The following is a 27,927-nucleotide window of genomic DNA, read 5'->3' as shown; positions in this document are numbered from 1 at the left end:
AATAGTTAATGTTGCCTTGGAGGAAATGTAGAAGGTAGACAGGACATGACGTAAGGGGCTTCTTGAATGTGAGTGAGGTAGAAAGTATATATAAGTAACATGTATATTAATGTGACTATCTTAACAATCAGAATTAAAATCAGATAACATATAGTTCCCTTTGAATGGGGAGTAATGAAAACAGTCACTCCTACCCTGTCTGAGACCATACTTGACCAAAGTGTGTAGAAATGGATTGTAGAGTCATGGAGGAAGGAACTTGGACAACAATGTTACATTCAATGGTGTATAAAATACAGTTTTGTGAGTTGTCAAATCATTTGCACATTTAGTATAGTTTAATGGTAAAAATGTAAACATATCTGGAAAAATGGGTAAAAAATAGAGGAAGCTCTTCAGCCATTACCACAGGGCTGGTTCATTAGGATATCTCTAAATGGCAGTTATTTCAATTTCAGAGATCCAGATTCCACCTGCATCTTCTTAGAGTCCTGGATGCACAGGGGTCGTAAATGAACTGACTAAAATAAACAGATCCACTTGCAAAGTGGTTTCCACATCTAGGCTTGCTCAAGTACCCCCAACTCTAGTATGGCTGCTGGTTTGCCTCAGAATTGATAGTCTCATGATCTAGCCTCAGGAGTCACAGCATTATTATCAACACTATTGGTCTGATAGTATCCAATTCATTGTTGAGGAATACCATACAGCAACCTGCATAAGAAGATGAAGATACTAGTTGAGAAATGCTGGAACACTGTTGGAGATTCCTTCCTACACTAGGATTTCTTCCCACTGTGGGAAGTGGTGGCCCTTGTGAGTACAACCCCACCATTGCCTTATAGTTTGCAATCTAGGGAATGGCAACCAACTCAGGGCATATGAGCATCAGTCAGAACATTGTATATTGTATAAGCCCTTTAGTCCAATATTAGAGTCATATCCCTAGCTTAGGGTCCAAGTCAGGGACAGGGCTTGTGATTGACATACTCAGATGAATCATTGCATTATGATTATGATGGAGAATCACATGGGGTGAAGGTAGCTGGGAAGAGGCAATTACATTTTGATCATATTATCCTCACACCATGTAGTACACATGATGGACTGGGTAAGTTTCTTCATTAGCAGATGGAGCTGGAAATCCCTATGGATTTCTTTCAGATTTAGACACTTTAGGGTTATTCTAAAAATATCTGCAATAAAAAAAATCAGTAAATTCTTTTGTGTTTCTCAGCATATATAATATTTTAAGTGCTTCAATTGAAAGGTCTATATCATTTTAGGGATTCACTGAAATATTTTTAATGCTGTCTTTTATTTTAATCATAATGTTTTTTCAAAATAATTAATTATTAGTTTTTCTTATTTATTTGAAAAATGACTCCATCGGTTTTAAGGCTAAACAGTAAAGCTGAATTAAAAGAAAATACTCATGTGGTCTATGTTCTTTGGCTTGAATGAATTCTATAAAATAATAAAATTCAAGGAACATCTCTGATTGTTTATTACACCAAATGTTCTTAACATGTCATTAAGAATCCTACATACATGTATTTAACTAGGTCAATAATAATTAACTTAAATAGTGATATCTCAAGCAACTCACTATGTCTGTAAAGAAAAGTGGAGTACTGCATTAAGCATAATTCACTGTTAAATCAACAACTAAAATAATTACTGCCAATTTCTTTAAGGTTAGACATATCTGATTGTCTTAGTCAGGGTTTTATTGCTGTGAAGAAACAATGTGACAACACCAACCCTTATGAAGGAAAACATTTATTTGAGGCTGACGTATAGGTTCAGAAGTTTTGTCCATTATTGTCATTGTGGGAAGCATGGTGGTACACAGACATGGTGCTGGAGAAGTAGCTGAAAGTTCTACATCTGGATCGGCAGGCATCCGGAAGAGAGAGAGAGAGTGACACTGGGCCTGGCTTGAGCTTCTAAAACATCAAAGCTCACCCCTGTGGCACACTTCTTCCATCAAGGCTATACTTACTCCATAAAGGCCACACCTTCAATAATGCCACTCCCTGTTAGTCAATGGGGCTATTTTCATACAAACCACCACACTGATAGACAACTACTATGAAAGATTGAATCCAAGGATGGAAACCTTGTATTTTGAGAAGACCTAAAAATTTAAAACTCACAAAGCATTTTTTATAAATGGCCATAATAGTTTTTTTTAATTGTGTGAGTACACGTGCATATATGCACATGTGTCTGTATGTCTGTGTGTGTATAGCACATGAGTTGCCTACAGGGGCCAGAGGAGGGTATCTGATCCTTGAGCTGGAGTTATATAGACAGTTATGAGCCGCCCAACACTGGTGTCAGGAACTAAGCTTGGGTCTTTTGCAAGAACATCAAGTGCTCATAACCACAAAGCCATCTTTCCAGCTACTGAGGATAATTTTCAACCACCTTAATTTATAAACTAACTTGCAAGATTTTAAAGCCATTTGGGACAGAGAGACAAGAGTTTATGTCTAAGACTGTGCTTAAAACAAGGCTTGTTATCATTGTGAAGAAATGCTGGAGAAATACAAGATGATCCACAAAGGTTGATTTTACTCATTATTTACTTTTATTCCAGTACTAGAATATTTCAAAAGGTTTTGGGGAACTTGTTGTATATTACTTAAAATACCTTCTTTTGTAATAGCCCTGGCCATTAGGGCTTGTGATCTTATTAACTGCTTTATATACTTTTGGCTGCTCGCCATATGATGAGTAGCTTCAGCAAATCCTTTCACACAATGTATTTCCAAGAACTGCTTCTAGATACTTTATAAAGAATTTCTTCCTTCTGTAAAATCAAATTAAGTTTACTAACATATGGATTTAAAAGAAACCAAGAAAAAATTATCCATAAGACATCTGTTTACCATAGCTTTTAAATGCAGCTATCCTCAGGGGGTTAAAATCTTAAGTAATTAAAATACACTACTACACACAAACCCAGGTCTGGTACCTGTGCATAGACAGAATGTCAGTTTTAAATTTAGACTTCCATTCTTATAGGTTTGATTTTCAACTTTGACTGCCTTTGAATATTATTAATATATTTGCCCATAAGTAATTGTTTTAGAAATTGCTTCTCAGCAGCAATTTAGAATCTCAAACTGTGATGGTGACACTTAGCAAGAATATTGCTTTTATTGCTTCATTACACCCACTGGGCCATTTTTATTGTTGAATTTAATTGGTAAGTGTTCATTTTCCAAATAACACAAACACATCAGGGCAAATAAGTGTTAGTGTTAGTGAAAAATAGCAGATGGCAGATGAGAGTGAGCATGGAGACAGCTCTGTCCGCAGGGTCAGGATTCTAAATACCACTTAGAAGACAGTACCTGTGTCTGGTGAGCAAACAACAGGACTCTTGACACAGGATCTAAGGCAACCTGAAATCATCTCTTTAACTCTATATCTGTGTTTGCTAACTGCTGCTGTTAATTGCCAAGCGAAATGACATTGACCTATTTAAATGTGGCTCATTAAAATGACCTAAAGAGACATATACAGAACAAGTTTCCAGATATAAGACTTTTGATGATAACCAAGAACATAAAGACCTGTATTCTTATACTATACCTATCTAAATAAGGAGTCGCTCCCTGAACTCTTTAGTGCGTCACCATTATAGATTGTTTGGAGCTCTATAAATCTGAAAACAATGTAACTTTACCCAATAAATTTTAACTCTCGCCTTTCTTCCCTCCCTTACTATTTTTAGTTCCCATATTGTTGGTTAAAAGGACACATCCATTATCACTTCTACCACCAAAAAGAAGTTTCAATACAGTGCTATGAATTAGCTTAGATCTTGTAATCAGTGTTTCCATAAGATCTCACATATTGATTGAGTATAAGCTATCCTGATGTCCTTGTAGTTAATCTTAAGTATGAGTTGATCTTGCCTTAGATAATTTTTCTGGGCATTTTCCTCAGAAGCACAGATGAGATGGCTCTAGTGGCTGGTGTATCAGTTACTTCAGATATCCATATATATATATATATATATATATATATATATATATATATATATATATATACATGTATATATATGAAATAGAGATATGTTTCATACTCAGATATAGGTTGATTCATTATAAATAGTTCCCACATCAGGATATTAGAAGTCTGACAGATCTCTACACTACCATATTGTCTTACCTAGGGATTATATTGCTGTGATAAACACCATGACTAAAGCAATAAGGGAATAAAAGGGTGTATTTTATCTCTGAGGGAAGTCAAGACAAGAACTCAAATGGTAGGAAACTGAGGCAGAGACCCTTACGGAATGCTGCTTATTGGCTTATTCCCCCTGGCTTACTCATTCTGCTTTCTTAAACACCCCAGGACCACCTTCACAAGGGTGAAACCACACACAGTGGGCTAGGCTCTTTTATATCCATCATTAATCAAGAAAGCACTCCATAGACTTGCCTACAGACCAATCTTATGGAGGCATTACACCAATAACTGTAGCCCACATAAAGTTAACAAAAAATAAAAGATAATTGATTCCCTGTCAACCTGATATATAATGATATCACTTTTCAACTATAAACTATCCTTTCTTGGTTATCTCCTGGATCTCATATTAATATCAATAATACAACATAAAGCATTTCAAAATTTAAAAAGCCCGCAGTCTTTAAAATTCTAAGATGTTAAAAGTTTAGTTTCTTTAAAACTTCCAAAATATTTTTGCAAAGTTCAAAGCCTCTCTAAAATATAAAGAGCCTCTCTTAAATTCCAATGTCTCTTAAGTGTAGGCTCCTGTAAAATAAAAGAAAGTTACATGCTTCTTATTTCAAAACAGAAGAGCCAGGGTACAGTTAAGATCAGATCAAAGTAAAACTAAAATTGAACAGTGTGAAATGCTCAACATTGGAAATCTGTAATTCATCCATGATCTTTCAAAGGGCTCCGTTTCTCTATCAGCACACCCAGATTGTCACCTAGACTCATGCCTGCTTCACTCACACCCACTGCTGTGTGACACAGTGTGGTCCATGGTACTGGCATCCCCAAAATAATAGTGTTTTTGCTACAACTGCATGCACTTTCACTAGTAGTGTCTTCTGAGCTCTCTTCAGGTCCCTTGACCATGACACATAGTGATCTCCATGACTCTCTGATGCTTTTAAAACCAATATCACCTGGTTTTAAACATTGCCAAGTTTTTACTGTGAGCCTGAGATATAACCTTGGCTGCCACTGGACCACAGAAGTTTGTGTGTTCATGATAAGAAAACGCTTTCCAGAAGATTTGCCTCAATGATACCAGTGTCTTAATCACAGCTGATTTTTCAGCCCTAGCTGACCAGAAACATAGATTTTTAATACAATATAACAGACAGTGCCATAGACCTTTTAAGGGACTCCCAAACTTCCATCTGAAAATTCACATGTCAGACCTCCATTGTCTGCATTACTCCAATACTCTTATCTTCCAAGCTCCATAGAACAGCCAATTGAGCTCTGAGTACTCCCTGGCTTTTCCAGTCCAAAGTTAAAATGCCACCATAATCCTCCCCACAACACATGGTCAGCTCTGTCACAATAATGTTCTTGGTACTAATTTCCCTCTTAGGGTTTTTATTGCTGTTATAAAACACCATCCAGAGGGACCTGGGAAGGAAAGGGTTTATTTTAACTTGCAACTGTCAGGTCACACTCCATTGTTGATGGAATTCAATGGAAGAACTCAACCATGAAGAAACCTGTAGGGAGGAACTGAAGCAGAAGCCATGAAGGAATGCTGCCTACTGGCTTACTCCCCATGGTTTGCTTATCCTGCTTCATTATACGCCCCATGACCACTTATCCTGGGTAGACATTGCTCATAATGGTTTAGACCCTCCCATATCAATCACTAATTATGAAAATTCCCCACAGGCTTGCTAACAGGCCAGTCTTATAGAGGCACTTTCTTAATTGTGGTTCCCTCTTCTCAGAAAACCCCAGCTTGTGTCAAGTTAACCACAATAAACAATAACAACAAAAGCAACCAGAATACATGTAGACACAGCTGAAGGCAAAAATAGATCAATAGTAATAATGGATTCAGTTTAATGTTTGAGTGTGCAAAAATGGAATCCTACAGGACACACATTTCAATGGTTAAAGTATAGACATTTTTTTTTTTTTTTTGGTTTTTCGAGACAGGGTTTCTCTGTTTAGCTTTGCGCCTTTCCTGGTACTCACTTGGTAGCCCAGGCTGGCCTTGAACTCACTGAGATCCGCCTGGCTCTGCCTCCCAAGTGCTGGGATTAAAGGCGTGCGCCACCACCACCCGGCAAGTATAGACATTTTTTAACCACCAAAATTATCAGTTTTGTGCATATTAGGAAAGGGTTTGTGTTGTTATTGCAAGGAGATTGTAGTTTGTGGGCTTGCTGCTAAGCCTAGAGGCTTATTTGGCTTCGTGTTAAGACATTCCCTACATCTATGTCCATACTTCATTCATCATTAGCACAGCTAGAGGTTTTCTAATGCCTTTCTTGTTATATGTTTTCTTTTTGAAACCAGTGTTTCAAAGTTATAAACTACACGGTCTCTGGGGAGAAGAAATGAAACAAATACCTATGAGCAAAATAAATTTATCTTTCAATGAAAATATCCCTCCCAAGACATTTGCGTATATTGAAATATATGTGAATACATTTGTATATAGACACATCCACGCACATAAAAACTCTGCTCAAAACATGTAGCAGAGTCTGTACCGTCCCCTTGATGAAGAAACAGGCTTTGTGTACAGGAACTAGTGGGAAACTGTGTTTCATTTCCCATGGGTCTTCCATCTCTGCTTCAAGCTTCTCTCCATGGTTCTACTAACCTTGTCTTAGGAAACAACAAATCTCTTGGTAAAAGAATTTATTATTTCCCCTACATAGAGTGCACAGGTCAAAAATTAGGTGTCTATTCTGAGGGCTTTTCTACTTCCATGATTCCTCTGTGATCCTGTCTGTACTCTTATCTGATACTGTTTGAAATTTGGGTTGCTACCTTAAACCATTGTTATAATTAATAAAACCAGGAGTTTAATATATTGCCCTAATAAATCTGAATTAATATAACAATGGCAAACAATTTAACAATTCTAAATGTCCAGGAAAGGATGCAATACAAATTATTATTCCTCAGGGGGAAGTTAAATGGATAACTTTCTTCCATGTGGATTCAGGGTTTCAGGCTCGTTCAAGAATGTGTCTTCTTCATTCTAGGGTCCTAGTACCATGAAGTATTCTGCAACCTGACAGCTGAAGGGGAGGAGACCTTGGGCAGGGTGGAGATATAAGGAGAAAGAGAAATTAATCACTTTGTGAGTTTTTATATTTTGTGTGCTAATTTTCATAAATTATAATCTTAAATAGTTCAGTCCATTCAAAGTGTCAATTAATTAGCACAAACTTGAGAAATAGATATGGATTACCAGCTAATTGAAAAGCACATGGAGTTGATTAGCACTTAGCACTCTTATTTTAATAGACTTCAATTAAATAAATGACTGTGGTATATTTCCAGGCTACATGATGACAGTTAAAAATAGTAGCTAGGAAAATTATACTGAAGCAAGAAATGAGGCAATTTCAGTTAAGAATGGCTGTGTGCTTCTTGCAGAATTTCCGTTTGCCTTCTACAATTTTGCATAATAGGTTATAGCATGTTCTTGTTACTTGTTCCAGTATGGATTCTGACTCAAGACCCAGAGTTGAGTTCAAGGCTGAGTTACATGTCTGAGTTTGCCTCACCTGTAATTGGAGGTAATTACATTACCTACCTCATTGTCAGTATTTTGTGGATTAGATTTATAGTGCTATTAGGGTGTTTCAATGATATACAACATGTTGCAAATGTCATTTAAGGAATTGATTATAAATTACAAGTGCTGTCAAGATGGATATCTTTGTTGTATCTCAGAAAATAAGAATAGATATGAAAACATTTGAGATTTCCTTTTTTTGAAGGGCAATTTTAATTATATTTATTACATGAAATGTAGCAGTACACATTTAACTTGGTTTACTGGTGAGTTCTTTGGCCTTTGCCTTTTCCAGTTTTGTAATGTGAGCTGTAGATTTTTGACTCAGGCAGCACATCTCATTATATGTCATTACTATTGGTCCTAACAGCTTCTACCAGATTAACAAGAACCTTTTTTTCCAAGTTAACATGTGGGAAGGCAACAGTGATATATATCTACCTGTGGACCAGTGATCCAAGCCTGGCCTTTCCTGTGATAATGCAGTAGGGAACCCTTATCTTGTGACACAGGGAAGGCATTTATGACTTTTTGAGATGCCAGGAGAAAAGCTTGAAGCAGAGACAGAAGACCTGTGAAAGAAATAGGTTTTATGATATTCAGAAATCTTTCTCATTTTGAAATTCCTAGTGAAGCCTCACTTTCTAACTTCAACATACATTAAGTCAACTGTCTTAATTAAGCCACCAGAATGTAAATCCAAGTTGAGTTTGGGACAATACTTTAGAGAGTGAATTTGCTGAGAACAGTCCTAATCATCTTCCTGCCAATTTGAGCACTTAATAATAAAGTATTAATAGTTGTATTAAAATCATCCTCCCATTAAAATCATCCTACAAATCTGTTCTTTCATGCTAGTGCATGATTTTTTTTTCTTTATACAAAGAAGAGAATTCTCAGGTCAACATGTAATTAAATTAAGAAAAGAATCATCAACTTCCCTTTCTTTAATTAGACACAGAAAACAATGTAAATAGCATTTCCCTTCAGATTCCTTCACATGGGAGAGTAATGCCTGCTTAAGAAAAAAAAAATGGGTGATTATGACTGGGCTATTGCTTACATGAACTCAATGTTCTATGGCTGCTTCCATTAATACCTGAACTCTATAAAACCAGTCAATTCCAGCATTTAGAGGAGAGGCTAAGGAAACCCTACCCCTAGCTGAGGAGCTATTGGCAACTGATGGCTGCTTCTACAAAAGCAGTCAATTTTCTCCTGGGATGTGATTCCTGGTAGATTGCTCATGGCCCATTGGGTGGGCTTATACCTCTGCACATACAGTCAACACTAATTAGACTCAGTGGGTTAAAATACAAGTTTCTGAATTTGGGAGGATGACATGGTCGAGTGCTTCTGGTAGGAATTGGGGGTTAGTGAGTCAGGGGTTGATTTGATAAAACCCATTGTATGCATATATGAAATACTCAAAGATTAAATAAAAATGTATTTAAAATAACAAATATTGAAGAATTCACAGCATGTGCATTTCACTGTGCTTTCTTTAAAAAACACATTGCAGTGACCATGATTTCTGCTCAGGGAACTGGACTTGGCTCACACTCTGGATGCAGAGACACTTGTTTCCTAACCAACCACATTTCTTCAAATATGAGCTGGGCATTGGATATGCTATTGGAACGTTTTTCTTTTCTGCTCTCTCACTTAGCTCAGATGTTCTCTTTTTTGCCATTTCTGTCCCAGATAACTGTTGAACTATAAATTGCTTCCTGAATATTCCATGGCCTTCCCATATTCAGCAGTGGCATTTGGGAACAGATAAAGTAGAGCACAGATGTGTCGGGTTGATGACAGATGATATGAACTGAGGTCTATGACAAATATTCAGTATTTAGCAGATTCTCTGCCAATTCCATTATTTCTGGAATATTTACTTGAAATACCTTTTAATTTAAAGACACTTCAAAGCTCACACTAAAACAGGATGAACAAAAAGACAATTTTGATATAGTATTTTAATTGGGTATTTTGTGTACATTGAATTTTGATCATATTCCTCCTAATTCCTACATCCAAAGTATCCCACATTCTCTTCACTTCATCTGTTCCTTCATTTCACTGTCTCTCGGTCTCTGTTTCTTAAATAACTCACCGAATCTAACGAGTGCTGCCAGTATAGGCATGGGTGTGGACCATATACTGGACAATGGTTGACCAACAAGGGAAAACATTCTTAAAGACAACTGACTCCTTTAACAGCTGTCAACTACACACTACCATAATGTTTAAAAAGGTACATGAAACAATAAATCTGTAAAGATTTGTTATGAAAAAATTTTGTGGCTATCCATTCCCCTTGCCCACTGCTCAGTCCTGTACCATCAAGACATTGCTTAAGTAACTTCATCCTGAGGCGTCAATCAAGCGTAACATTCTGCAATCTCCTGCCCCGTTGCTAAAGCCTTGAGATCCACTGTGGTTGTGGGAAATTTAAATGAGAAAAGTATCGAAAAACTATGTCTAAACCTAACGTTAAAAAATATAGGTTTTAAAAATTACTGTAAAGAGAAAACCCTACATTTCATTGAAGTTGATAGCACTGGGAGGAGGCCATTGGTAGCCCTCCCTGGTTTTAAGCATGTAGGAGTAGCCAGAGAGAGTGAAGGGTTTGCTAGAGACCTCACACCTAGAAATGTTAAGGTCAACACTTTGAAGAGACTGGTATCTGTAAAACACAACTGTGGGGGAATTCATGATCAGAACCTCTTAAACTGATCTTCAAATTTAGCAGGGTCTCAGAGCTGATAAAAGCCCATATGCAGCCTGGAAGATACTTTGGTGTTGTTCCTCACATTTCTAAATGTGTTAACAAAATGAAGCTTAAAAAAATATAATAAAGCTTGTTTTTTTAGGAAGTTGAAGTGAAATCTTAAAAAAATGAAAATAACTAGTGTTGAAAATCAAATTAAATAAGCTAAAAAAGGTGAAAAAATTACTAATGCTTCGAAGATTTACTATTTGCTAAATTCATTTCAATTACTATGCAACATTCAAAGAGAGAACTATACAGTTATATTTACTAAATTTATTTTGAATTTTTCTTTATTTGGTATTATTAGGAACTCAATAAACACACTCTGTACACAAAATTAGTGATTTTTATTCATTCCTAATTTTAACGTTTAAATTTTTGTGTGAAATACATGATACGTTAATACATATAGACAGTACATAAATATATTTATGATTTGATAACTGAAGAAGCATGATAATCTTTGTGTCCTTATGTTTTTATTTTTCTTAATATACATTCATTGTATGTTGTCAATAACTTAACATACAAACTATTTATTGTTTTTGTTCTTAGTCTTCTTATCAAATATATGCTTCATGCAATCTTGCTTGCAATATTGGAATTTCTGAATTTGTTTATATAATTTTAGCAGTAAGATTTATACCTTTCCATGTGTTCTTCTTTCTTATGGATATCCTTTCCTTCAATTTGAAGATCTCATTTTATCACTTCTTGTAAAAATTGATCTGGTAGACGTTACAGCTTCAGGTGTGGATTTTGATTTTGTTTTGTTTTTTTCTGTTAAGTGATCATTTTCTTCTCTAAAGCACAGCCTTGTGTTGGGTGCAGCATTCTGCATTCCCACTTCTGTCCCTTCAGTCCTGTGCAAGTTTCCCACCACTCTTTGTTGGCCTGCGATGTTTCTATTGAGGTTTGTATTGGAAAAATTGAAATGCCCATCTGTTTCCTAAGTTCCTTTTCTCTAGTGGTCTTGAAATCTGCCCTCTTCTCTAAATACTTCTTTATTTACTTATTTTTGATGTGTATGAGTGTCTAGTGCCTGTAGAGGGCAGAACAGGGCACTTGTTTCCCTGGAACTGTAGTTATGGGTGGTTGTAAGCCAACATGTAGGTGCTGGGAATCAAATCAGGATCCTCTGCAAGCATAGCAAGTACTCTTAACCACTGAACCATCTCTCCAGCCCAAGAGTTTTCTCTTACTATTAGCCTGTGAGAGCTTAAATATAAGCTGGTACCATTTGGATGGGTGAAATTTGCTTGAAGACCTTTGATGTGGGTATTTGGTTCCATATTTGGAAAGCCTTGTGTAATTATTTCTTTAAACAAGTTTCAGCCACTTTGGGCTTCTGAATTCCTCCTCCCGGAACTTTAGTATCATTTCTAAGTGCTACGAGCTTCCTTCATTCCTTTCTCTTTTTTTCTCCTCCAATTGTTTATTTTCAGACAGGGTCCCTTGGTGCTCACTGACTCTTTCTTCCATGTTATCTACCCTGTTGATCTCGTTTCTTTCTGTTGTAGTGACAAACTCCGAGACCAAAAGGAACTTAGAGGAGGAAAGAATTAATTTTGTTTATGCTTCCAGGTCACAGTCTATCAAGTGAAGTCAAGGAAGGAACTCAAGACAGAAAGCATGGAGAAACACTGGGTGCTGGATCGTTCTCCTGACCACTCAGCTGATCATGTTTAGCTTGCTTATGTAATCCAGGTGCAACCATCTAGGAATAATGCCACTTACAGTGGACTGGGCCTTCCTGCAGCAACTCAGAATCTAGACAATCATCACAAACTTATCCACAAGGTAGTCTAATCTAAGTAATTCTAAATTCTAGGCTTCCCTCTCAGATGACTACGTTTTGTCAAGTTAACAATTAAGGCTAACTAGGACACTTGTTATGGGTGCTTTTTTGTTTATCACATTCAGCTTTTATGTATTCTTTTCTCTCTTTGTTTTTCATCTATAAATGGTTCTAATTGGACACTTCATCCAAGATCCAAAGAAGCTAATACACAGACACATGGAAGAGAGAGAGAGGGAAAGAATGAGAAATTCTCAGGTATACATATACCTAGGTGGCCAGGAACCCTGACCCTGAGGAATTCAGGATTTGAGACTATCCCTGTTCTAGAAAGCCTCCATGGCTCTCAGTCCACAGTGTGGTGGTTGAGGAACCTTCATCTGCTGGTCCCAGATGGTAGGCCACTTCCCAGGGGATCTGCAGGGTTATGAAGATACAGAAGTACTGGGCCAGGATGTAAGCTCTGGAGTGAATGGAGGGATTCAGTTTACCCAGATAAGCCACCATGCATAGCATATGGCCTGTGAGGATGATGGGGAAATGTATCTAGGAAAACAAAGAGTTGGGTCCCAGGTATGAGTAGACAGAGTCCAGGAAGAGGAATGGGTTGATATTTTCCATGTCATTGTGGTAGGTCACTCTGAGGCAGTGCTCCACATCTAGGTCACTCCTGAGGTACAGGAGACCTCCACATTACAGGGTACACTTAGGGTTGGCAAGAGCCTGCTGCCGTCTAGAGTAGCCTGTGATGACAGCATGCATTTTGAGGACCAGCAACAAGCTACAGAGCAGGAAAGCTGGGAGACCTGGCCCTTTCCCATCTCATCACCCTGGGAAGGCATCTCGATCACCTAGCCTGAGCTCAAACTCCTGGGCAGTGAAACTGTGGGCATCCTTTGTGTATTTTTTTTTATCTCCAGATTTTCTGTTTGAGTTTTTTTGCACAATTTTCCCCATACCTTTGCTAAGTATTTTTGTTAGTCTACTGAAACATTTTCTCAGTGGCTCTCAATTTTCCCAAGTTACCTTGTTTTAAGTTGTCTGAAAAATTTCCCACACTTATGACTGGTCAGTTTTTGGCACCTGTTTTGAGGTGAAGTAATGGTTTCTTAGAAGTTCCTGATATTTCCAGACATATGGCCCTGTGGGCATCAAAGGATCTTGTATTTGTTCTGTTTTCTAAACTCATTTTTTTGTACCTGTCTTTCGAGAAAGTTTAAAAGGGCTGCTTATTTTCTCTGAGCCTATACTCAGTTCTGCTATTTCTACACCAGGGACTACCCAGGTCCCCATGTGCTAAGCCCCTGCTCTGGCTGTGTTATATTCTACTGGAGTCTTGGATGGAAACCCAAGCCCACTTTCCCAACAATACTTTGCTGGTGTTTTGTTCAGAAAGAAACAGGAGAATATCCAGATATAGTCCCATTTTCCCACAAGTCTCTGCCTGGGCCTGGAATTGGCCTAAATGTTTCATCCTTAGTTATAGGCCTATCATCAGGTACTATAGAATTCTTCTTGGATCTGGGCAGAGTAGTCATTGGTGGACCAGCCCTTAGCTCCTATGTCATATATGTGGCCACCAAAGTCACCACATTATGTCACAAACTGACCCTATTTCTAAAATGGAGTCACTATCCAAGACTACTACAGCCAGCCACAGGAAGGTTCACTGAAGCAAAATTCTGATCAATTGGAACTGTTAACCTTCCCCTAGCACCAGAGCAGTTTCAAGGCTCCATTTACAGACAAGCCACTGGATGAGGGTTGTTATGATTTGTCTAATATTAGGTCTTATCAGTCTAGCTCAAAGTTCCACAGTAAAGTTTCCTTCTTACTATCCTGTCCTAAACTCAGCAAATGAAGTCTTATAACATGCTATGCTATCTACGTTTGGAATCTATTGGTGAAGGGATACTCCTGCCCATTGGACTGATACTAAGTGGCTCGTGCCTGGAAGACTGAAACACATACTGCCCTGGGGTATATATGTTCTAGACTTAATTTTCTCCTTTTCTCAAGTGGGAAGTGCATCCCCTAGCTGTGTTACCCAAGGGTGCAGACAGAAGTGATGGAGGCAAATCTTTCCTTCCTTCTTCAACGTCTTTTTCTTTTTGCTCTGTTACAGGTGGTACTAGGGTCTTTTCTCCAAATTCCTTAAGTCATCTGCTGGTACATGACAAGCTTTTCAATCAGTGTGTGTATGGGGGAAATCAGTGGAAAACCTTACTCAACTTGTGTCTTGCTCTGCCCCTCACTCTGGGTACTTTAGGAGTGCTATTTAGGGTTATCTGCATCTTCCTTTAAAGATAACCCCTGCCCAGTTTTTCATAGTGTCATTTATAAATCTACTTTTCATCATTTAGTGGCATTTTTATACCGCATTTATATTCATCATGTCTCCAACTGAAAATTCTGTCTGAATATAATATATACGAGAAGCACAAATAAAATGAAATCAATCTTCACTAAAATGTACTTCAAATAAAAAGCTGCTACTGTGTATGTGTGGTTGTTTTCTATCTTAAATTTACCATCCTGCCTTGCTTTTTACTTGTTATAACCTTTGTAGTTTAGCAAAATTATTGTTTTATTTTTTTCATTTTTTTATGTTCTATGATTATTTGGTTCTAAACTTAATAAATGTTCACATTTACTCAGACTTCAGGAAGATACAGGAAGTGTTACTACAAGGAGAATACCTGCACATACACTGATCTTCTTAAAACACACTCATCAGTCTAGGATGTCATATCTGAACAATCCTAGTATCTGAATCCTACAATGACATCTTGAGCATGTAAACCCAAACTTATGGGCTAAAGGAAGTTGATGTAATCATTGATTAGTAATGCCTGCCTGGCTGGATCTTGGTTGAATAAACTGGAGATTCCTAAGGAAAGAATAATTCACTTTGCATTCTGGTTTACTAAAAGTCAGGAGCAAGGACTCCACTGGGGTGTTTAAACACACCACTTAAGCTGGGCGGTGGTGGCTCACGCCTTTAATCCTAGCACTCAGGAGGCAGAGGCAGGTGGATCTCTGTGAGTTCGAGGCCAGCCTGGGCTAGCAAGTGAGTTCCAGGAAAGGCACAAAGTTACACAGACAAACCTGTCTCGAAAAACAACAACAACAAAATAAATAAATAAATAAATAAATAAATAAATAAATAAATAAATAAATAAAATAAACAAACAAACACACCACTTAAGAAGAATGTTTTGTGGTTTGTGTAGTTTTTCTTGACAAGAACATTTTCTTGAGAATTTCAGTCAATTTCCATGTTGCTAAAATGTCATGTAAAGCAGTTATCTGGCACAGTTGTTATCTATCACTATAAATAATTATTAGAAAATTAAGATTCTGTAGGTGACTATCCACCATTGCTGAGGATCCAGAATTCAGATGTCCTTTAGCTGTGTCTTCTTTCTAAACACAGCTTCACCTAGCTTTAGGAAGACACCACCACATCCTCACTCAAGTGGCTGTTTCTGACTCATGGCCTCATTTGTGACTGGCTGGAAGTGACTGTAAGCTCCTCACCACATGGTCCTCTCTGTGGGAAATCTCAGAACTTGGCAGCTTCCTTCTTCAAAGCTAGCAGAGTACAGTGTCCCCTCACAAGATGACATTACAGTCTATGTGACACAGTCATTGTCAGAGATGGTGCTCCATCACCTTTCAGGTACTCGGACAGAAGCAGCTTTTTACATTCTGCTTATACTCCAGGAGAGTGGACCATGGGAAGTCTGCTTCCTGCACAGTGGGCATCACAAAAGTCATGGTAGAAGATGCTCACCACAGCGAGGAGGGCTAAGCATCCTAGGGAAGTAGTATTTGGTATGCCTTATAATACACCTCAAACAACTGTGGAGATTTTCTGAATCATGAATAGAGCCTGGTCCACTCTTCTAAGGTGAAGACAAGGAAAACAGATAGGAGACATTCATCTAAGAACAATCACTGCCGTTCCTTAGATTTGCTATGGAGCAACAGTGTAGGCAGTGTCCTGAGAAAGTCTATATTAAGGAAAGATTAGATACAGAAGTTGAAGTCATCAATGCAGGAACACACAATTTTGAAAAGTAGAATCAATGGAATGAGGAATAACATCCTGGGTTTTCAGACCTGTGTGTGGAGGAGAGAAAGCAGAGCCATCTCTTGTAATAAACGAAAAGCAGGCATACAGTGCTGAACGTCCCAGCCAAGATCTGAGTCACAGCGAACAACAACCACAAAGCAATCTAATCTCCATGTCTAACTTCTTCTCAAACTCCCGGGTAAGAAGACAAGGCTGATGTGCTAATATTCCAATTGGCTAAGTACGGGGATGAGTGTATGAGTTAAAATGAATTTGCAAGCTGTTTTGCAGTCGTCTGCTGGAATTCATCTTTACCATCCCCCCCCTTTTTTTTTACCATGTAGAGGTCAAAACAGGCTCTATCTGCTGAGTCTGCAGGAAGTTTTGGGGACAAGCCTTACTTAAGTTTTATGTAAGCTGTTTTAAATATAAACTGGGGTAGAGCTGGCTGAAAGCATAAAGATAGCAGGTGTGGTTACAGGAGAAAAGATTTAATACTTTAAAAAAGGCTTTTAAAAATGTTTGACCTGAGTCTCCAGAAGAGGCCTTGGTGTGGCAGAGGGACAGACAGGCTCTTGTTTTCCCAAGGGAGCCCTGAGAATGTGTGTGATTATAGAAGAGGACTGCATCAGGCAAGAATGTGGGAGGAAATCACACAGTGCTCCTTCATGAGATATCACTAATTGTGTTGCAATTTAAGATGTGATTTCAGATGTTCTTGAATATATAAGTACTAGTTGGCAGTTTAACTGCTTTTTAAAAAAAACTAAGGGGTGTCATTTTGTGGGTGAGTTCTTGAATGGTCAGTAGGAGTTTCTACACCTTGTGAATTCTGGGACTATATCAGGAGTCATACGTTTTGCTTCAATGGATGGAATGGGATGTAATCTTTAAGTGAAATATAATTTGTTGTCCTTGATTTATGTTATGTACTCTCTGATAATGTCCCTCATCATGAAAGTAAGATAAAGCTAATTAAAATGATTTTACTTCTGAGGTTCCAAAGTGCTAGTATTATTTGGAGACTGTTGAAAACAATATCTGCTACATAATAAGAAAGATATACTGACCCCTGACAAATGATACTGCTCTTCTGTGACTTTTCTCCAATTTCTTTTTTATATTTGATATTTTTCAAGCTGTATTTAGATGAGCTTATATCTCATTAGCCATACCATACACACATGCATATGTGTTTGTATGATGATGTGTAGATAATTGACATTTAATGATATATAGCTGTGTTATTTATTAGTTATTAACATATATAGTAATGCTATCTGCATGCCTTGTGTTTGGGAAATTTCTGAGTACTGCAGTTTTAATTCTTAAATTTACACTGCACTCTAGTGGGGAATAAGTTCAATGCAAAGTTCTTTCTGTGTTGGAATATCATGGCATTGTGGACAATTACAAATGCAGTAATAAGATGTGAACACTACTATGACATTATAATAGCAATAAAGGTAATATGCCACATTGGGGTGTTTGTGTTATGTATCTCAGAGAAAGTATGCTTTAAAAAAACACTCATAAATTTGAAGAGAACCCACTAGTAAAATTTTTTATTTGGTTTCTTGCAGTATATTTTGAGCACACACAAACATAAGCATGCATGTATAGAGAACACTCATACATATACATCCTAATGTAGAGAAGAACTAAATCATCATGGATTTCTCATTTTGTTCACCAGGAAGAGCATGAGGACATGACTTAGCTATATTGGCTTGTATCATTTCATCCATTAGTTTTGTGCATTTCGACTGGATGCCACTGGGATGCTTTGAGAGCATCTCTGCCAGTCCTCCAGGTGCCCTCTAGTCATCAATAGTCTCTTCAGTCTCTTCTGAGTTGTCACAACCCTGTGTGAGGTGACTGCCACTGGAAATTGCACCCCCCAGATATGCATGGTCTGCTGTCATAACATCAGTGAAACTGCATTTTCTTACTTCCCTTGATAGACACTTCTTCATGATTTATATACCATCATTCTATTTTTAAAGACATCTTGAATAGTTTCTTCAAAAGTAAATACTATTGCAGCTATAGAATTGACTCTTTATAAATAGTTACCACTATTTTTTCATCTTGTGTTATATTGAAGCAGTCAAAGGAAGTTTTCAAAAGTACAGACCCTCTGAGACTGTCTACCTTGCTGACCCTTCCTCACACGAGAATGTTTCTCCCACACTAAAACAAGTAACGAAACTTCTCATTATAAAGTTGATTCTACAAGGAATTCACTATTACTCAGAGAATTATTTCTTTAAAGCAGGGTTTTCTTATATTTAAATATTTTGATGCTTTATTTTATTTCCTCTAATTGGTCTTGAAACAGCCAAAGTTTCTCATGTGTTAAAACTTAGAGTCACAACTGTTGGCTAAACGCCCTTGTAAATTCTATTTTCTGCTAAATTGTTGGCTACCATCACACAGGCTTGTACCATTTCACCATGAAGTATCTCCAGATCAAATTTTGTTTATTTTTTAGTTTGAACAGCATTGTTGTTGAAGCTATCATTTAAGACTGAGCCTTAAAAAGAAATTCTTAATATTGACTTGCTGCCACTGCTACTTATGAGAAACGTAAGTCTGTGTGAAATGTGTTCTTGACTTACAAATCCCTAGCAGTTTATTTTTTTAAGTTTTTTTTTTAAGTTTTACAGTGGCAGGAACTATTAATAAAAAAGGTTATTGTACATTATGCATGTCACTTACAATTTTATGATATTGTGGGTAATTTGTACAAGTTCCCACAATATGTCTATTATTTTCTTAGCTTACTGTTAGCATATGTCCACTATTCTCTTCATGGAACATTGCCTTAGATCATAGAGATTCTTGGTATCCTAACAAGGTAGCAGATCACAGAACAAGGAAATAGTTAGTTAGGAATGGAACAAACAGTGAAACCTGACTTACTAGCTGTAGAAGACAACTCTGGTGTTACTGATGAGAACTCTTTCCACTCAGAAAGCTTGGTATACTTGCCAAATGACATACACCGCTTTGAAGATAGTTCTTGTGACTATGTAGAGTGGTTTTTATCAAGGTAAGGATGAGTTATTCACCAAACACACACATCTCATAACTAGGAACTCACAGACTCTTCTGTCTCTTAAGTCCTCATAGCCATTAATATAAAATCAAAGTATTTGAACTACACTGTTTGGTGGCAAGTCATAAAGCACACTCAACATGTGAAAGGTAAGGAGTCTTCCCTTGTCTTTCCATATCACCACATCAATGAAATATCTACATAAGTTTGGAAAAGGCTATATGAGAGGGCTATTTGTTCTCATTTTAAAATGTCACTGATTTTCATTTTATACTTTGATTTATAATCCAGTGATCTGTTATTAAATGTTCCTTGATTGTTCTAGCTTTGGACATGGATGTACTTTTAATAGCTATCTAAAATCTTGATTCTTATTTTGTTTGGAGACATTGAATTTAGGGGCTAGCAGCAGTATGGCTTCTTGGTCAGCGTTAGCATGGGCTGGAGAAGATAAGAACTCAGCACTCTTACTTAAAGACAGAAGTTAGTGCTTTGGTACAGGCAGTGACATTTCGGCTTCTGTCAAAAGTATTCACTTGGGGCCAGGAGGTGGCTCAGTGGGTCTTAGGGCCAGGAGGTGGCTCAGTGGGTAAGGCAGTTGTTGCAAGACTGATGATCTGACTTTTATCCCTGGGACCCACATGGCAGAGGAGAGAACTGACTCTTACACATGGTCCTCTGACCTTGACATGAGGGTATGGTGTACACACACGTGTGTGTGTGCCCACACACACACTAAAATAACTTGTAAATACCAAATAAGTATATTTTAAGAAGTAATCTGCACCCCATTGGGTGGTTGTGGGGGTGTTATGTTGTTTTCATATTTCTTTTTTTCTCAATTCATGCTCAGATATATTGATTACTACTTACCCAAGATGAGATTTGCTATGTGTGCTATCTTTAAATTATTCCTTTGAAATTGTAGGATTGCATTAATCTCAATATCCAAAAACTAAAACATGCACAAACCAATATTTAATTGCTGCATTTATTAACTGTGGTTTTTAACTCTGTTTCATGGAAACTGGACAAGTGTTGAATGGAGCCACTACCTTTTCTGTGTCCTAGAAGTTCTTCAAGTGTCACAAAGTTCAGGGAGAGACAACAAGAACAGATTGATTAACATAAGCTGAAGGTGTATGTGTGACTACTGAGTCTTTTTCTAAAGGGAACTCAAATGAGCAAAATTTCACTTCAATAATTAAAATGAAATACCCTTACCATATTGGTAGGAAAGCTAGTTTATGCTTCTTTATTCTTCACTGGACAGTGCCATTTAAGGTATAGTTTTCTTGTCAAAACCTGACATGTTTTATGATGTCAGAACCTAGTTCTAATGTTTATTTAAGGGTTCAGTTCCCCACATGTCTGTGACATGGTGAACACACTTTACCTTCTTTTCCCTTTGAGAGTTGATGCCTCAGAACAAAATTATTTATGCTGTCTGCTGCTGAATTCACTTTCCCCCATGAACAGAAAAGCCCTCCTGTGTGGCAAATGAATCCCAAAGCCTTGAAAGGACAATTCTCCTAGATTTGCACCCCTACTGAGGTGTTGGCAGATAAAGGTATTTTATGTGACTAGATAGCAATGTGGGCCAAGCAAGATAGTGTTTCCTTATAGACACGAATATATTTAGCAAAATGATGTGTCAGAAGTTCTCACCAGTGACAACCATCTTTGAAACATGACCTTATTTTGGAAAACCTTGAGTTGTTTGTTTTGCATAATATAAATATCCTTTCTGGCAAATTTCTTTAATAGACATTGATTTATTTTTTCATAATAAATTAGCAAGTGTTTTCTATCCAAAATTTTCAAAAATACAGAAAACTAAAGAAAAAAAGCCAATTCTAATCTCACCAAATATCATATTTATCACCAAATATCACAAAAGATCAAGAAGCAAATATTGCTAGCAGTTATTATTGACATTTCTTAAATTAAAACATAAAATCTGATGTAAAAATGTTTTTACATTTCTTCTATTTTGTGAACTAGAGGCTAACTCTATAGAACTCATGATGGTCCTCCTGCCTCAGCTTCTGAAGTGCTAGGACTTAGAAGTCAACATGCGCTGTTCCCATTCTCTATTCAATGAGTGTAGAATACAGTAATAGTTAATGGAACCATGATTTATTTAGGCTGTTCCACTGTTGAGTAATATTTAAGATAACAGAGTTTAAAAGTTTAAATCAATGCAAAAGAAGTTTTACGTATTCTAAATATAATATGGCTAAATATTTAAGTTATTTATAAAAGAAAAGCTAATATGCTTGTATAATGGATTTAACTAAAATAATGCCATCATTTTCAAAAACCTATGGTTTGCTCTTTTAAATGTAACCCTTTCAATTATATCGTTAATATTATTTTAATGGTGTTCCCTAAGTAAGAAAATTAATGTATCCTTTTTAACAAGAGAGTGGTCGTATGGGGCCCAATCCTAGACAAAGAACTATAGGCAATCAAGAAATGCTGATAGCAAGAGAAATACTCTTCTTTGGGGAAGAGGACCACCCCACCCAATTGGTTATCTAATACCAAATGGTCAGCTGCCAAATCATATACAGATAAGTAACATAGGGATTGATCAGGTCGTATTTATATATTTAGGAATATATAGATAACACATTTAGGGAAAAAAAGAACTTGAAAGAGAAAGCAAAGTGGGTACATGGGAGGGGTTGGAGGAAGGAAAGGAAAGGGGCAAATGATGTTATATTTTGATTTCAAAATTTAAAAACAATTTAAAATGACATAGGTTAACATATTTGAAATACACACACATACATATATATATATAAAACCTTGAGTGCAGAATGCCTGCAAATTTGTGTCCATAGCTGTCCTTCAAAATGGAAGGGAATGGAAGCAGCCTAGACACCTGTTGAATAATGAATGGATAATGATGATGTGATACATATACAAAATGAAAGATTGTTTGTGTAAGAAAAAAGCAAATTATGAAACTTGCATGGAAATGGATGAAATTGGAAATATCACTGTGGGTGGGGTAACAAAATCCCCAAAGTGCAAACCCCACATGTTCTCTCTCACTGAGGACCTAGTCCTCAGTACTGTATGTCTGACATGGAGTACCTGTACAAGCTAGGAAGCAAGGAAGGAAACAGAGGCCTGTATTACATTAAGGAAGTAGGAACATCAGAAAATAGAGTAAAGATAGGGAATATGGTTGATGTAAATGTCCAGGCAGTGAGGGAGTTGGGGATACAGGGGTCAAAATGGGGAGAGGACTAATTGGGACAAGAGGTTATAAAGAAGTCATGTGTATATTGATACAAATGTAAATTTATATCTGTCATACTTTATGTATGTTCTACTTCTGTTTAGGATATTCGGTATATTGATATATATTTAAGATTATTGTCATATTTCATATCACACTACATACTCCTACCTCTGTTATAAATATTGATATATATTTAAGATTATTGTCATATTGCATATCGCACTATGTATATAGTCTTGTATTAGGTTAGAACTTTCTTATTTAGACAAAAAGGGGGGGATGTAGTGGGTAGCCATTCCAGCATGGATCTGGAAGTTCCAACACCCATTGAGACTTCGGCAACTGTCACGTCTACAAGGCGGGGCCAAGGGAGTCGCCTGGGGACCTGAGATCTGGATTGGAGAGTGCTCTCTTGGTTGCGGGACCCTGGATGGTGGAGGTGGCCCAAGCAGAGCTCCAGAGAACACCACTGGACTGTGATACACTTTCCCCAGACCCCGCGACCTACCTATCCCTTAATTTGTAAGTTACGCCATTAAATAAATCTCCTTTTAACTACGTGGAGTGGCCTTAATAATTTCACCAATACCAACCCTTATAATGAACTGTGGTAAATGCAGAGGCATGGCTCTCTTCGATGCATAAAATAAGGAACCAGCCCTAAACAAGTCATTTTGACTACCCTCTCTAACTCTCAGAATACACCGTGGAAGAGGAAGATATGTAAGAGATGGAAGAAAGGACATCATTAGCTACAGTTTGTACAAATACAGTAATCATTAATTCATATCAACCATAGTTACCTGCTCTGGGCCCACAAAGACCAGCCCTATTAACTTATCAATCCAGGAAGGGGGAAGAATTCACAGACCTCTAACGTTTGCCTTGGAATTGGGGCTATTATAGATTCTGGAGGGAACCCCCCCCATCTTTAGTTGTATACCCTCTGCTAAGCCCACCAGCCTCCAATAGATAACCCCAAACCCACAATCACATTGGTTAATATTGGTGGACTAGAAAACAAAATAAACAGGCATAAGCATGTGAGAGAGATTTTGTGGGGACAGTCAATGCGATAACTACAGTCAGTGCCAGCATTTTTAAGACCATAACTGGACTCAATGAAGAATATGGGCAAAGGACAAGTAAAGATCATAGCTGGAGAATGAGGGTTCTGCTGAGTTTCTTGCAACAAGAACACAGAAAGATTTCAAGTGACTTGAAAATGAAGAGTAAGTAGAAGATGCTATAGTCACTTAACTCTTCCAATCTTAAGATCAAAATAGCTGAAATTGTGAACAAAAATACCAAATGCTTTATAGGATAATCACACATCAGTTGTGTATTCTCACACCATGGTTATGAAGTTCTTAGCCTGAGGCCATCTTGGATGTTTAGTACTGTGATATAAAATCTTGGGTTTCAATACAGTTTTGGCAATTTTCTGTGCATAGGATGTGTTCACCTAGATGTAAGTCACTTTAATTTAATGGTAAGGGACTTGAAAAGTAAGAGATTTAAAATAAAGTTGGAACTGGAGGCAGAGATTTAACTTCAGGCATCAAGCACATCCAGCAGAAGGCCTGCCACTGAACATCTACAGCCTTTTTGCTTTTTGAAAAAATTTTGAGGGAACATCTCAGCATATTGTCTTATACTTACTATCCCTAGTGTTAGCTTGTGCCATCAGGCCTGGCTAAAATGAAAGGAATTTAATGTAGTATGAATCTTAAACAGTCTTATCAATAAAAACAAACCCAGAGCCAGGAATTGGGGTGAATTCTGAAAGATGAGAGAAGCAGAACAAGCCATTAGCCAACCTCACCTCGCCAGTTCCTCAGCTGATCTTGTTTCCTCAAACTGAAAGTCTGTCCTCATCGAAATGGATCTCAGCTGAACTGCTGCTGAAAGCCTAAAAGCTTAAAGGGCTAAAGTTCCTGGTCCTCATGCCTTATATAACTTTCTGCTTCCTGCCATCATTTCCTGGGATTAAAGACTTGTGTCACCATGCCTGACTGTTTCCTGTGTGGCTTTGAACTCACAGAGATCTGGATGGATCTCTGCTTCCAGAATGCTAGGATTAAATGTGTGTGTGCCACCATTTTCTGGCCTCTATGTCTGTCTAGTGGCTGTTCTGTTCTCTGACCCCAGATAAAGTTTATTAGGGTACACAATATACTGGGGGACACAATATCACCACATTTCCCATTTTTTGTCTAATACCACCCAAAGATGGGCTTTGAACTACAAACTGCTCAGGGTAATTTCGAGATGGCTAGCTAAAATGATCCAGATTCGCAGACAACTCAAGCAAGGACTTCAGACAAGCTCTGTACTTTTGCATTATGCAGAGACTGGACAAATGATACTGCTACCTCTCCCAGGACTTGACAATTAACCCCCAAATTTTCTTTTCACGATCCCCTAAAGATGTCTTCACCCCAAGAAAGCAGGAAGTAATTTTAAGATTTTATTTCACTGAATTGGAAGAAAAATACCCAATACATTTGTGCATACTGAAGAATATAATGAACAGAACTGCTGACTTACAGATAAAGTACATGTTTATTTATATTATGTTTTACTAATTATTTGTGTGACCTTAAGCAGGTTGTTTAACCACCACTTTGCTACCTTCTCTATGGGACTGGAAAACTGAAAATATCTCTTCCATTGTTATGGTAGTCAAAATGACATGATGTGTGCTATGTACCTGGACACAGCACTAAGTCAAATGATTGTTGTCTGTATTCTCCTAGGAAGCCAACCTTTCCCTACCCCCTTGTGAATTATTATTAATACAACCAACTAAAGTGGGAAGAAGTGGGAAGTTTTCATTCACAAGCTTCTAGAGCCTTCTTTATGTAATGCCTAGCTTGATAAACACTGAGGATCTAGAAATCTTCATCTGCTTGCCTATCTCTTTCTCCAGATTTCACAAGTGCACAAGATGGAGACAGTGAGACTGAATTAATGCCTGATGAGTTTGAAGAGAAACTAGAACGGGAAAAGAGACATTCAAACTTTACCTTGTGCAGTGTGTGTAACATTCAGCTGAACTCGGCTGCTCAAGCACAAATTCACTACAATGGCAAATCTCACCAGAAGAGACTGAAACAACTCACCAATGGAACACTGAAGAATGACAGTGGTAAGATTTGCTAAAGTGTATGCTCAGTTTTATACCATCAATTTCAGGTGTGTGTCTGCAGATGTGAAAATGGAAGAAGAGACTTGTCTCTTCTTTAAAATCAGGAGAAAAATATTTTTAAAAATTCATTAATAAGTGCCTTAAGCTGAAATATTTTTCCTTATAAGAGGAGAAATATTATATTTTGTGTATATATTAGATTGTGACCACCAGAAAGTTTCTAGAATTTGAAAAACATTGATAGGGTTTTCATGATGTTTACTTTTGATATAGATAGATTTACAAATGGATATTGTTTTATGATGCATACAATGATAGGGATTCTTTGTGTTTGCTTTTGATATAAGTGGGTACAAAGGGACATGTGAAAGAATGACATTTTATATATCTAGGATGGCAGGTGTGTGATGTCCTGTTGCTTAGTATGATTGTAAATGACTTGGTTTAACGTATTTCTTTTCAGAGAGGTGTTTAATTCAATAAGCATGTTGTTGAAATTAATAGTTTGTTGGGCCATTTGGCACTGTTGTTTTAAAGTAGGTGTTGACTGTATGAAAAGTCAGTTCTAAAATTTACTTTGGAAAACAGATGCAAGGTTATTAGCAAAGAATGAGAGGTAGAGAGAAGAGGATGGACTTTTGTGGGGGATATTTTGAAGAGCAAAGGTGTAATAACTAGAAAGATGATTACAATGTTGTATATGATTAGATATTTTATGTTTAGTGAATAAAATATGAAGTTTTGCTGACTAGAAGGCTAAATCTCAATGTGTGTAGCTATTTGATGTCACAAATATGTATCATTTTGCAGTGTGTTTCGGTACTACTGAACCAGGGGACATTTGGGACATTTAGAAAATAGAAACTCCTTCAGCTGTGTTGTGTCCAAGTTTGTGTGTCCATGCACATTTATACATGTGCACATTCTAGAATATTCCATTGGAAAGAATTTCAGATTTTTGTCTTGCAAAAGTATAACATTAGTTTAACATTGATGTTGTTTGTAAAGAATACAAACAGAACTCTGGTAAATTCTATGAGTATAACATGAACCTAGAAAGCAAATATACTTACATGATGGGTGAAAATATACATATGGAAGTCTTTGCTTAGAACTGCCTGAGAAGAAAGTGTTATTTAGCACCAACTTACAGGTCAACTCATCTTCCCCAATGACAGAATTCAATTCCAGATTGCTGTTTTTTTAAGTATTACTAGAGGCAATGGTATGGGCTGCTGTGTTTTATGCCCCTGACTTGACAATCAAACTTCTTTAGGATAAATAACTAAAGTCCCAGCATGCCTGGTTTATAACCCAAACTAGGTCCTGCAATGAAACAGTGGCCAAAGGTTTTCAAACTATAATACCATGAATGAATTTGCTCAAGTTTGATATTTTATAATAATTATATCAGTGCCCTTATTATGGGTTAGATGGAACTAAAGGCTTTACATATATGTGTTTTTATTCATCTTTTCCTCACAACCAGCTCGGAGGATAGCCAGCCCCTTTCTTTTGTAGATGTGGGGATTAGCAATGGCATTGATTGACTTGTGCTGAGGGACAGACATCTATTACTTGTTCAAACCAGCAATCAGAGCATCTCCTCTTCACATAAATATCTGCACCTCTCAGGATTACTGTCTCCCAAAATTAATATTGAAAACTACTATGCTTTTCTCTGTTCAAATGGAGAAATTATTTCTAAGAGAATAGAGAAAATTGAAATTCTATTACATTCCCCCGAATACCTTAATCAATATGCTGTTCAACAACTGGGCTTTCTGTTAAGCTAATTACTGCTTAAGGCATTTTAGGTTACTATGCAAGGCCACTGAGAACAACCATGATTCATTGGAACCCTAGAAGAGCTAATTCACACTCATTTGGTCTGAAATTACACTTCAAAGGAAGGTGTCCATGGCTGTGAGACCAGCAAGTGTAATATCCAAGTCTTGAGGACTAGAATAATTGGAAGAGCTTTACAGGGCAACAGTGTGTGCTCCAGTGTCTATGAA

The 27,927-nt window shown here is 37.3% G+C and overlaps 1 protein-coding gene and 1 pseudogene across 2 annotated transcripts in view; one reads left to right on the top strand and one right to left on the bottom strand.

Moving 5' to 3' along the window:
- Znf385d (zinc finger protein 385D) overlaps positions 1 to 27,927 on the top strand; it is a 957,149-nt gene that overhangs the window by 198,656 nt on the left and 730,566 nt on the right. For both annotated transcript variants that reach the window (XM_052734022.1, XM_052734021.1), the window contains exon 2: positions 25,691 to 25,909. In XM_052734022.1, coding sequence (XP_052589982.1) covers positions 25,691 to 25,909 — 219 coding nt within the window. The remainder of the gene's footprint in view (positions 1 to 25,690; positions 25,910 to 27,927) is intronic.
- LOC128107727 (prostaglandin E synthase-like) lies at positions 12,559 to 13,623 on the bottom strand (annotated as a pseudogene).

Source organism: Peromyscus californicus, unplaced genomic scaffold (genome assembly GCF_007827085.1).
Source record: "Peromyscus californicus insignis strain IS unplaced genomic scaffold, ASM782708v3 Scaffold_12__1_contigs__length_115047231, whole genome shotgun sequence".
NCBI classification, from domain to species: Eukaryota; Metazoa; Chordata; class Mammalia; order Rodentia; family Cricetidae; genus Peromyscus; species Peromyscus californicus.
The sequence above is the reverse complement of the archived record's forward strand: the minus strand, read 5'-3'. Positions and strand labels throughout refer to the sequence as shown.